Source organism: Oncorhynchus clarkii, chromosome 20 (genome assembly GCF_045791955.1).
Source record: "Oncorhynchus clarkii lewisi isolate Uvic-CL-2024 chromosome 20, UVic_Ocla_1.0, whole genome shotgun sequence".
In the NCBI taxonomy this organism is placed as follows: domain Eukaryota; kingdom Metazoa; phylum Chordata; class Actinopteri; order Salmoniformes; family Salmonidae; genus Oncorhynchus; species Oncorhynchus clarkii.
The window spans coordinates 80,580,851-80,594,374 of NC_092166.1; the positions used below are offsets into that span (position 1 = coordinate 80,580,851).

Consider the following 13,524-nt stretch of genomic DNA (forward strand, 5'->3'; position numbering starts at 1 on the left):
ACCATGATGCTGCCACCACCATGTTTGACAGTGGGGATGGTGTGTTCAGCTGTGTTGCTTTTACGCCAAACATAACGTTTTGCATTGTTGCCAAAAAGTTAAATGTTGGTTTCATCTGACCAGAGCACCTTCTTCCACATGTTTGGTGTGTCTCCCAGTTGGCTTGTGGCAAACTTTAAACGACACTTTTTATGGATATCTTTAAGAAATGTCTTTCTTCTTGCCACTTCCATAAAGGCCAGATTTGTGCAATATACGACTGATTGTTGTCCTATGGACAGAGTCTCCCACCTCAGCTGTAGATCTCTGCAGTTCATCCAGAGTGATCATGGGCCTCTTGGCTGCATCTCTGATCAGTCTTCTCCTTGTATGAGCTGAAAGTTTAGAGGGACGGCCAGGTCTTGGTAGATTTGCAGTGGTCTGATACTCCTTCCATTTCAATATTATCGCTTGCACAGTGCTCCTTGGGATGTTTAAAGCTTGGGAAATCTTTTTTGTATCCAAATCCGGCTTTAAACGTCTTCACAACAGTATCTCGGACCTGCCTGGTGTGTTCCTTGTTCTTCATGATGCTCTCTGCGCTTTTAACGGACCTCTGAGACTATCACAGTGCAGGTGCATTTATACGGAGACTTGATTACACACAGGTGGATTGTATTTATCATCATTAGTCATTTAGGTCAACATTGGATCATTCAGAGATCCTCACTGAACTTCTGGAGAGAGTTTGCTGCACTGAAAGTAAAGGGGCTGAATAATTTTGCACGCCCAATTTTTCAGTTTTTTGTTGTTAATAAAGTTTGAAATATCCAATAAATGTCGTTCTACTTCATGATTGTGTCCCACTTGTTCTTGATTCTTCACAAAAAAAATACAGTTTTATATCTTTATGTTTGAAGCCTGAAATGTGGCAAAAGGTCGCAAAGTTCAAGGGGGCCGAATACTTTCGCAAGGCACTGTACTGTATGTGTTGGTGTATAATTGTATTGTTCTACCAGTTGTTCACTGCTGTCATTTCTCTCCTTTCAGGTAAGAGGAAGCCTGGGCTCAAGCTCTCCAAGGAAGTGTTTGAGCAGCCTCCTGCTGCTGCTGCTACGTAAGACTTTCACTCTTTAATATCTTCTTTGCATCTTTACATTTACATCTTGACATTTACATCTTGACATATTTACATCTTTACATTTGCATCTTTACATCTTAGCCTTCAGAGCGTATTCATACCCCCTCACTATTCCACATTGTGTTGTTTTACAGCCTGAATTAAAACATTTGATTAAATATAGAGTACCAGTCAAAAAGTTTGGATACACCTACTCATTCAAGAGTTTTTCTTGATTTTGACTATTTTCTACATTGTAGAATAATAGTTAAGACCTCAAAACTATGAAATAAGACATATGGAATCATGTAGTGACCAAAGAAAGTGTTAAAACAAATTCAAAATATATTTTATTTGAGATTCTTCAAAGTAGCCACCCTTTGCCATGATGACAGTGTTGTGTTGTTGTCTATGCCGGATTAAGTGATATGACATGCTATTCTATAAAATCCTTTCTCTGTAATTAATTTGACCTTATTGAGCTAATCATGTAAATGTAATTAACTAGAAAGTCGGGGCACCACAAAATAATCTTTATAGAGCTGTTATCTTCCGAATAAACTCTTAAAGACCTAGTAATATTTTACATCAATAGCAGTCAGTATTAATCGTCACCTTATTTCAGTATCATCTGAAAGTTGTAAATTCTTCACGAACCCCGGCTAACAAGTTGAATCAGCAATGCAAAATTGGGTTTAATTATTTATTTACTAAATACCTAACTAATCACACAGAATTACATATACACAGAATTAATTATACCTTGATTACAAATGATGTCAAAGGAAAACATCCCTAGCGGACAGAACAGATATGACAGCTGGTTACAAACAAGAAAAGGGGGTTGGGTTTGAGTGAAAGAGCGGGAAGACTGATGAACAAAGGGACATCATTTTCTCCCTATCGTAAATACAGGATCTTATGCATTCTAAATTACCGCCCATTTGGAAATGGAAAATGCAATTAATATTTACTCTGAGCTGCGCTTCAATAGGTTGGTGGTAGATGGAAGGCCGAGTTGCCCAAGAGTTCTTCCATCCTTTGAAGAGCATCTCTGGTGGTAAACTGTACCCGTTTTAGTGACGTCATTGTGTGGTAGACGGTATACTCTGTCTGTCCTTTCCCAGTCCATGCTTGACGGCTGGAGTGAGTTCAAAGTTCATACCCTGTTGCCATGCTTATATGCTCATGCTATATTCTGTCTGGTATTGTCGAAATTCATCATATTCGACGTGTCGATCGTCCTCTTCACGTGGGAATTCAATGCTAATTTCGTTAGGTAGCTGAGATTGGCTTTGCTCTGTAGGCGTCACCTGTCCTTCTAACGTCAAGGCCGTCGCCTTAATGTCCCCGGAACAGGAAATTATATTGTCGTCAAGGCATTATATAGGAAGGGAGAGGAGGGCGTGTTTCATAGTTTATAACCAATGTCTCTTCACGTGGGCGGGCCACTGAGTCAGGCCTAATTCACTCATGAAAACCCAATTCTCACATTTTAATTACATTTAATCTTTTCATAAATAATTTCATATTAAAACATTTAAATTGCACAACAATTCCATGTGAATCTGATAACTATAATGTGTAGACATTCCACTGTACAGTTATCCTATCATTGATGAGAATATCTCAGATGACAACTGAACTGACATCATATTCATTAAGTACCAACGTATATGTTCAACTGGCTGGATTACCAAAATATGGTTCATCCCCCCCCCCCCCCCCTTCTGATGTTCCCAGAATCTCTATGTTAACCAAGGGATTTTCAAAAGTCACATCAGTAGGGTAGAGAGAGGAAAAAAGGGGGAGAGGTATTTATGACTGTCATAACCTATCCCCGGGCCAGCGTCATGACAACAGCTTTGCACACTCTTGGCATTCTCTCAACCAGCTTCACCTTGAATGCTTTTAAAAAGGGAATTAACTTCCCAGTGTTTGGTGGAAAGCAGATTGAACCAGGTTTTCCTCTAAGATTTTGCCTGTGCTTATCTCCATTCTGTTTATTTTTTTATCCTGAAAAACTCCCCAGTCCTTAACAATTACAAGCATACCCATAACATGATGCATCCACCACTATGCTTAGAAATATGGAGAGTGGTACTCAGTGATATGTTATGTTGGATTTTCCCCAAACATAACACTGTATTCAAGACAATTTGTTGTTTTTGCAGTATTTGCCTTGTTGCAAACAGAATGTATTATATTTTGAAATATTTGTATTATGTACAGTGTTCCTTCTTTTCACTCTGTCAATTAGATTAGTATTGTGGAGTAACTACAATGTTGTTGATCCATCCTCAGTTTTCTCCTGTCTCAGCCAGTAAACTCTGTAACTGGCCTCATGGTGAAATCCCTGAGTGATTTCTTTCCTCTCCGGTAACTGAGTTAGGAAGGATGCGTGTATATTTATAGTAACTGGTTGTATTGATACATCATCCAAAGTGTGTTTAATACTTTCGCCGTGCTCAAAGGGGTATTTAATGTCTGCTATTTTTTCTTCATTTTTACCCATCTACCAATACATCTACCTTTGCGAGGCATTGTAAAACCTCCCTGGACTTTGGTTGAATCTGTTTGAAATTCACTGCTTGACTGAGACACCTTTTCAATTATCTGTATGTGTGGGGTACAGAGATGAGATAGTCATTAAATAATTATGTTAAATACTTATCGCACAGAGTGAGTCCATGTGACTTTTTAAGCACATTTTTACTCCTCTACTTATTTAGGCTTGCCATAACAAAGGGGTTAAATACTTATTGACTGCAGACATTTCAGCTTTTCATTTTTTTATTAATTTGTCCCCCCCCCCCCCCAAAAAAAGAAATGTATGACATCATTCCACTTTGACATTATGGAGTATTGTGTGTAGGCCAGAGACGCAACATCTCAGTATATTCAAGGGATGTGAATACTTTGTGAAGGCACTGTATATCACAACTCTTTGTATTACAACGACACATCATTATTCACCTTGTGTAATTACAAAATCACCTCCAACACAATACAAGTACAATCCAGTCACTAAAGTAGAAATGGTACATGTATTTGTACCAAACCATTCAGTACAGGAACCACGCTTTAGTCTGCACTGTGAACCCAAATGAATACACCCAAATGAATACACCCAAATGAATACACCCAAATGAATACACCCAAATGAATACACCCAAATGAATAAATCACTAGGCCGAGAAGCTGTGCCTACACTGTGTTGTATGGCTCTTTAGTAAATCTGAGCTGACAAAACTTTGCATGCTATTCTGTTAAAACAACTAGAGCCTATGCGCACATTGTGATCAAAATTCAAATCTTAATTGCCACATTTCAGACGGTCATTTTGTGAGGCGCAGCCGGGAGCTAGTTCTGTATGATACTGAGTGGTCGAGTGAATAAACCAGGAGGATACTCCATGATCATTTAAAAATCTCCAGCTTGGGAACATTTTGGTTTCCCAGTAAAATAGTTAGTAGGAAATCAACTAAATATATTGAATTAATGAGATAATTAATTGATATTCCCTAAGATGATAAGAGATGTTAATAAAATGTGTCAGTGATTTTGTATTTTCCTTCAACTTCCTGAAGACCCATTGGGAGCGGGAATGCGTCCATCTTTTCTTTTCGTGTTTGTCCGCCACCATGTAGACGTCAGCATGATGCTAATGATATGATATAATGATATGACATGCTACCTATTCTGGTAGATGGAAAGCCATTCTCAAAAACCTTCTCATTTTAAATGTTAACTACAAAGTACCCCCCCCCCCCCAAACTACAGTAACTGTCGCCATTTTATTTTCCCACTGTACCAAATCTAACCGTGCCCCCCTAAAACCGCAATTACATACCAAACCGCGGGTTTGGTGAACTGTTACACCCCTACCTACTATGGAACAATTCTATTACCATTTTATTATCACGTTGTTACTAGTGTAATTACAAAACTCTGCGCACTCTAGTGCCTACTTACCGAGTCGCCTCCATCACCTAAGCCGCCCGCTATCGTGCTGTAACACAGGTGGTGTCAGTGGACTTGGAGCCTATATTGACTGTGGGCACATAACCCCTTTTTACTAGCCTCAGATTCATGTTGAATCCAGTCTTCCACTGTTGGTAGCCATCGTAAGTCTTTGGGACGAAGTGAGACTGAAGCTCAAGGGATTTCCCTGAGCCATTCTGCCCCAAGCGGTCCAACTTTTTTCCCCCAATAGACCAAACATGCCTACCGTTAAACCGTGTACCCAGCTCTTGACGTCAAAGCCGCAATGTATTGTTTGTTGGTATGAGTTTATGATACATGTAATTCCATTTTTATAAACTAATGCATAAAGATTATATTTTTTCCCGATGGAATATCACCAATCTACAGTGTTAAATTTATGGACATGTATTGCGCAACCTTCTCTTTTTAATATAAAGTGTTATCCTGTTTTGCTATGAGGCATTTTAATACGGATATGAGGCTGCTTAATCAACATGATGATCCTAAAGATGTCAGTGACGGCTCCGTTTCCTCCCCATGAGGAGAGAGGAGGCTAGTTAGAGATTACCGTTTGGATGTGTTCACCGATAAGTGGTTCACAAACTGATGGCGCAATGTGCCAGTGAATATTGTTCATAGCATCATTTCAGTGTCATGATGATAACTCAAGACAAACACTTTTTCTTACATTAACATCTACATGTAGTTTTTTTTTTCCCAGAACATTTTGAAATTTTAATGAATATTAATGCATGCAGTTTTATGTACATAACGTTTTTTTTTTTATCCTAACAACTGTTTGACTACTTTACAGACCCCCAAGAGATTTGGATTCGAAAGCTTGTGTGACCATTGGAGAGAAGGTACTACTTACCACATCTTATTCATGTTCACTGAACTGTTCAGTGTAGTTTACTCTCTCACATTCTTCTTACCTTTCGTTTATCACTGTTTCTTCCTCACACGTTCCTCCGACTGAACCTTTATTTAAAACTGAAGTACAAACTTCGGGTTTGACATCTGGGTATAGTTGTTGTAACCTATATTGTGTTTAGACGGTACGAGGTAAACGGCAAATGTTTTCAGTGAGAGCGTGGCGGTAAACGGCAAATGTTTTCAGTGAGAGCGTGGCGGTAAACGCCAAATGTTTTCAGTGAGAGCGTGGAGGTAAACGGCGTTGAGGCTGGCGGGGAGTTCAAATATTTCAACTTTTGCCGTCTGCCGTAGTGTTGTTGTTTTCTACCGGATGTTGTTTACTGAAATCACCATAACGATGCAAACCTTCATGAAAGATGGAACAATTAGACAGATATTTCACTGGATGTGATAAATGTGACATTCGGTTGGCATTTCCACTCACGAACAAATATAGTGATGAGAGGATACCCAGTGGACGGCGGTGGGAGAAGATGGATTTGTTGGATTTTGACCAACGTTCTGCAAATTTTCTCATTTGATTAAACATTTTGATATCCATACTGCTTTCTGTTTCTAAAAAATATAATAATTGTGTTTTGTAGACTTAACGCTTTGCCAAAGTTGTAAAAAATTTATAATTGCCGTTGTTTATAAGGAGTGCAATGGCGAATTGAGTTAATACACACGTGAACTTCAGAGTAGGCGTTCCCTAATGGACATGCTAGAATGCGCCAATAGGATCTCACTAGCTCGTGCTTGACTCCGCCCACCTCCTTGCTTGTTCTGCCCACTATGATTCATATGCTCAGACCAGAGCCTGTCGTTTCCAATCGATCTTGGGTTAGTTATAAAAAAATCTTTGCTGTCGGGCTGCTTTTTACCGTCCTCTTCTTTCTTGTCCCACTGTGCCGACTGGTATGACGGTTTTTGCGTCCCTCAGTCTGAACGCAGCATTAGGTAGATAGAGTAAGATTCTCTCTGTGCTTTGGATGCAGAAAGATGAAAGCTTGGCTCAGTAAAGGGTCTTTGAGCCGAATATATAACGCCCTAGCAAACATTACGACTTGGACTGAATACTTCTGATTGTAGGTGCAGACTGGAATGTGTTTATCTTCCTGACGGGCAGTAAAAGTATTTATTTTAAAAACTTAGCAAATAAGTGGAATTTTTCCATTGGTATAAATGCTGGCTTTTTTCCCTCTTATAATTTAGCCTGAAGTCAAAGTCGGGGCAACCATTGATTTAGTTGTTGTATGAAGTGAGAAAAGGACAGAAGTTCCCATTCTTTACTGGAACCAGTAGTTTAGATGAAAAAGGGGTAATTTGCGGTGTCTTTCGACTCAGCCCCCTTACCATGTCCAATGCTTTCTCTGTTGATTAGAAACTGTTGGTTAGAGTAGTTACTTAAACAAAGACATAGCTCCGAGCCACTCTCAGACAAAGACGAGTACCCCCGGTCAGAATGACACTGTTGTTGGGAGATTAGACCTAGTTTTTCTTTTGTGCTTTTCGCTCTCTGTTACTGTTTTGTTTTCACGAGATGAGGATTGGGTAAAAAAAACAAGGAACTCTAGTGACTCATCTTTTTACCCTGCTCAATTTGTGTTCAGTGATTACATCAAGGGAGGGAGATACATGTTCTTTCTTCCTTATTACATCGTGTCACCCATTCATGTTTGATCTGTCACTGTCGAGCCTGACACGCATCTCTCCCCGCTCTGCCGGCGCTGAGCAGAACTTTGTGGTGAAGGCAGATGACCTGGAGCAGATTGGCGAGCTGGGGAGAGGGGCGTACGGCGTGGTGGACAAGATGAGGCACATGCCCAGTGGCCTGATCATGGCAGTCAAGGTATGAGATATTTGATGCTGTAACTGATCTCTAAGGGGATCTAGGGCTACGTTTACACAGGCAGCCCAATTCTGATATTTTGCCTAGTTATTGGCAAAAGAGCTAATATGATAGGTCAAAAGACCAATTAGTGTAAAAATATCAGAATTAGGCTGCATGTGTAAACGCGGCCTTAGTCGGGTTACTATAGCTAAGCACTCTGGCTTTATTTAAACAGGCAGGCCAATTCTGGTCTTTTTCCCCACTATTTGGTCTTTTGACCAATCAGATCAACTCTTATGCCAACAATTGTCGCAAGAGATCAGAATTGGGCTGCCTGTTGCAAACGGCCGTGGTGACAGCTGTTGATGTAATAAGTAGGTTGGATGGATGGATTTGATGTCCTTTCCCTCCCACCCTAGAGGATCCGTGCCACAGTGAACACCCAGGAACAGAAGAGACTGTTGATGGACCTGGACATCTCTATGAGGACAGTAGACTGCTTCTACACAGTCACCTTCTACGGCGCACTCTTCAGAGAGGTAGCCAGCTTCTTTATAAAAATACTTGAAAAAAAATTAAAAATAATTACAATTAAATAATAATACTTATGTCTTGTAGTGTTTTTTCTAAAGTCCAAAAGCCTCTTTACAATAGACAGTCTTTAGGTGGAGTGTATTAATTGTGTTTTTGGATCCCCGTAAGTTGTTCGTCACAACAGCTACTCCTCTTTGGTTTCCTCTACTGCTGGTCTTGTACTATGTTAAACATAGGCTTCCTACAATGTCCTTCCAGAGATGTCGGAGGACAGAGCCTTGTAAAGATGCTGTCAAACATATCGGTACCCGTACACTTTACAGTGGAGTGCAACAGTTTTATATTTTCCAAACTAGTTGGTTCTTTTTTACCCAGTAGGCACCTGCAATTTACAAAGAGTAGGATAAATGATACTTTCCAAGAATCACTCGCCTCCCACCAAATTAATTAGAATGTTGAATAATTTAGTCCATGCCATTTTTGACTTAAGTGCAAAACCTTAATTTCAGTTTTGATCAGTTGTTTATCAAACAAAATGTGAACACCGTAAGTTTTTAAATTTTTAAATGTCAACTTATTTTAGAAGTAATTGTGAATCCTGCATGGATGCCTATATATTTGACTGCATAAGGTATGTTCAGAGAGGCAGTTATTTAGCAACTAACTTAGTCCTCTTCATTTCTACACTATGTACAAAAATATGTGGACACCCATTCAAATGAGTGGATTCTGCTATTTCAGCCACACCTGTTGCCAACCGGTGTATAAATCTGAGCACATTAGCCATGCAATCTCCATAGACAAACATTGGAAGTAGAACGGCCGTACTGAAGAGCTCATTGACTTTCAACGTGGCACTGTCATAGGATGCCACCTTTTTAAAACAAGTCAGTTCATCAAATGTATGCCCTGCTAGAGCTGCCCCGGTCAACTGTAAGTGCCGTTATTGGGAAGTGGAAACGTCGAGGAGCAACAACGTCTCAACTGAGAAGTGGTAGGCCACACAAGCTCACAGAACGGTGCCGCTTGCAACACTCGCTACCGAGTTCCAAACTGCCTCTGGAAGCAACACCAGCACAAGAACTGTTCGTTGAGAGCTTCATGAAATGGGTTTCCATGGCCGAGCAGCCGCACACAAACCTAAGATCACCAACTGCAATGCCAAACATCGGCTGTAGTAGCGTAAAGCTCGCCGCCATTGGACTCTGGAGAGATGAATCACGCTTCACTATCTGGCAGTCCAACAGACGAATCTGGGTTTGGTGGATGCCAGGAGAACGCTACCTGCTCCAATGCATATGTAAAGTAAAGTTGGTGGAGGAGGAATCATGGTCTGGGGCTGTTTTTCATGGTTCAGGCTAGGCTCCTTAGTTCCAGTGAATGGAAATCTTAACGCTATAGCATACAATGACATTCTAGACGATTCTGTTCTTCCAACTTTGTGGCAACAGTTTGGGGAAGGTGCCTTTCCTGTTTCAGCATGACAATGCCCCCATGCACAAAGTGAGGTCCATACTGAAATGGTTTGTCGAGATCAGTGTGGAAGAACTTGACTGGCCTGCACAGAGCCCTGACCTCAACCCCACCGAACATCTTTGGGATGAATTGGAACGCGGACTGCAAGCCAGGCCTAATTGCCCAACATCAGTGCCCGACCTCAATAATGCTCTCGTGGCTGAATGGAAGCAAGTACCCGCAGGAATGTTCCAACATCTAGTGGAAATCCTTCCCAGAAGAGTGGAGGCTGTTATAGCAGCAAAAGGGGCAGGGACCAACTCCATATTAATGGAATGAGATGTTCAACTAGCGGGTGTCCACATACTTTTGGTCATGTGGAACATAAGACTTTCTGATTTACACATGACATTGTACTGTAGAACTGGGCTGCCATCCAGACACAGGTGCCGTGGTCCCTTTTTCCTCACGTAGAGACGTCAGATGATAGAGCGGTGTATGTTGTAGTCAAGATAAACAAATAAAGAATTCCTGATCTTGCCGGATGTAATTACCTACCACTCGTAGAGAAGAGAGCGTTCCACAGGATATCCATCTGCAGCGGAGCACATTGGAAAAAGCTCCTTCCTGTTAGCCAATCTGTGTGTCTGGAATGTGGTTCTGTTTTTCCAATCCCTCTACCGCTTTCTCCATAGCCCCCTTTTTCCGTTCCCACCACCCCCTTCTCCATCTCAGTACCCCCCCCCCCACCCCCCACCCCACCTCCTTAACCCTTAAACTCTCACCCCAATCTGACCTTCTCATGTTGTACCTGTGTTCCCAGGGTGATGTGTGGATCTGTATGGAGCTGATGGACACCTCTCTGGATAAGTTCTATAAGCAGGTGATAGAAAAGGGCATGACCATCCCTGAAGATATCCTGGGAAAGATGGCCGTCTCAGTGAGTAGGACTACCTCCTCACTTCCTTTCCTCGTGTAAATAGGACTAACTATGTCACATCATTCAGCCTAGAGACCAAGCGGAATATTACATGTTTTCTGTAGGACTGGGTTTCCGTTAGCCGGTAATTGCCGGCTGTGGGACAATTTTTTTTAAATAAATGAAAAGCTGATTAATAAAATTGTAGCCCGGCCAAATTGTCCAGTGGTGTCCAGCTGCTGAGTAGAGAGAGAACGCGAGAGAGGAGCCTTGGCCTAGGCTACTGTTGATCGTGAAGATGGAGGTCTTTTTAATTTGAAGTATAACAAAAGTATTAAAATAAAGGTAGCATATGCCTACAGTGAAAAGCCTACAAGGCAGGGCTCCAGACTGTGACCATTTTAGTCGCAGATAGGGAGAGGATGTTCTCAGCTTTCTGTAGGTACATTTTCATTAACCTATTGGATACGGGGGTCACTAGCCTTTTCAAGGTAATTGCTGCAATATAGCCTGTTCAGGTTTAAACCAATTCACAAGTATTCTGTTTCATTCTGTTCAGCCATTTTCTGTGGCCAAATGACGTTCCAACTGTAATGTTATGTTTGACACAGTATAATATCCTGCTCATTTTCCCTATAAACAATTTGCTTGACTTAACTTTATTAGGATAATATCAAAAGTAAGAAGCGTTAAGGTTTGGTGTGGCTATTAGCCTATTATACTGCAGGCCTATGATACAAAGGCAATGCGCACCGGCCCGCAAACTGACAGGTGAACTTCAGGAAGTACCGGATTTACTCCTATAAATCTAACAATATAATTCTCATCTTTATAAAAAAATGTTCTAATTGAAAATTAATGAAGTAACCTTACACAAGTAAGTATTCACCCCACATTTTATTGTGTAAATTAAATGTTAAAAATACAAAATTATACTTTTCAATTCCAGGTTTTAACACAATATATACTTAAAACCTCGGGAGGTGCAAATATGTTTGACACCAAAGTGAATAAAAAAAAAAAAGTGTTGGTTGCATTAGTGTTCGGCCCCCTGATTCAATACTTGGTAGAAGCACCTTTGGCAGCGATTACAGCTGTGAGTCTTTGGGTAAGTCTATCAGCTTTGCACATCTGGATACTGCAATATTTGGTCTATTCTTAACAAAATTGCTCAAGCTCGGTTGGATGGGCACCGTTGGTGAACAGCAATTTGTCAGATTCTCAATTGGATTGAGGTTTGGGCATTAACTGAGCTATTCAAAGACATTCAGGTTGTTGTTTTTAAACCACTGCAGTGTAGCTTTGGCTGTGTGTTTAGGGTCATTGTCCTGCTAGAAGGTGAACCTCCGCCACAGTCGCAGGCCTCTTGCAGACTGAAACAGGTTTTCCTCTAGAATTTCCCCGGATTTGCCCTCTAACCTGATCAGTCCCTGCCGATGAAAAGCATCCCCATAACATGATGCTGCCACCACGCTTCACCATGGGGATGGTGTTCAGGGCGATAAGCAGTCTTTGGCTTTGACCAGATAACTTTTTTCCACATGTCTTTTGTCAAAAATATATATTTTTTTACAGCTTTATTCTCACTCTTCTAAAAAGCCCAGGTAATAGTTGTCCCATGTACAGTTTTTCCCCCATCTCAGCTGTGGATCTCTTCTGCTCCTTCAGAGTTGCCTCTTGGTTGTTTCTCTGACGAATGCCCTCCTTACCCAGTCACTGAGTTTTGGTGCAGGGCCTTCTCTAGGCAGAGTCACAGTTGTGCCATATTCTTTCCATTTTTTAAATAATGGATTTGTAATGTTCAAAGTATGGGATATATTTTTTTTTAGAACCCGACCCTGATTGGTGCTTCTCCAGAACTTCTGACTTGTTTTGAGCTTCATGCTGATTAGGTTCTCTAACAAACAGGTATTTTTAATGAGATCATGTGACTAACTGCACACAGGTGGACTCCATTCAACTAATTATTTGACTTCTGAAGGCAATTGGTTGCAGCCGAGCTTATTTATGGTGTCACATCAAAGGAGGTGAACACTTATGCAGACACAGCCTATCTGATAAAGAAATTAATGTTGGTGTCGTGGCATAGCTCTCTCCCTGTCTGGGGTAGGCCTAAGCTTTTTATATATACAGTACCAGTCAAAAGTTTGGACACCTACTCAAGCGAAGGTTTTTATTTGAACTTTTCTACATTGTAGAATAATAGAAGACATCAACTATGTAGTAACCAAAAGTGTTAATCAAAAATGTTTTCTATTTGAGATTCTTCAAAGTAGCCACCCTTTGCCTTGATGACAGTTATACATTCTCTAAACCAGCGTCATCGGAAATGCTTTTTCAACCGTCTTGAAGGAGTTCCCACATATGCTGAGCACTTGTTGGCTGCTTTTCCGTCACTCTGCGGTTCAACTCATCTCAATTTGGTTGAGGTCAGGTGATTGTGGAGGCCAGGTCATCTGATGCAGCACTCCATCACTCTCCTTCTTGGTCGAGTAGCCCTTACACAGCCTGGAGGTGTGTTGGGTCATTGTCCTGTTGATAAACAAAATGATAGTCCCTCTAACACGGAACCCAAACTGGCTGTGCGCCATCGTGCATACATTTATTTAGTCCCCCACCACCAAACGCGATCACGACATGCAGGTTAAAATATCAAAACAAAATCAATTATATTAACCTGTCTGGGAAAGCGGAACCCCTCGCCAACAGCCAATGAAGTTGCAGTGCGCCAAATTCAATCAACAAATCTCATAATTCTAATTTCTCAAACATACAAGTATT

The 13,524-nt window shown here is 41.0% G+C and overlaps 1 protein-coding gene across 1 annotated transcript in view; it reads left to right on the plus strand.

Annotated features, from left to right (window-relative positions):
* The window catches only part of LOC139376974 (dual specificity mitogen-activated protein kinase kinase 6-like), a 49,738-nt gene that overhangs the window by 19,452 nt on the left and 16,762 nt on the right, over nt 1–13,524 (plus strand). Inside the window, exons 2-6 of the mRNA XM_071120008.1 lie at nt 1,030–1,096; nt 5,901–5,949; nt 7,740–7,853; nt 8,255–8,374; nt 10,648–10,764. Of these exons, the coding sequence (XP_070976109.1) occupies nt 1,030–1,096; nt 5,901–5,949; nt 7,740–7,853; nt 8,255–8,374; nt 10,648–10,764 (467 nt within the window). The remainder of the gene's footprint in view (nt 1–1,029; nt 1,097–5,900; nt 5,950–7,739; nt 7,854–8,254; nt 8,375–10,647; nt 10,765–13,524) is intronic.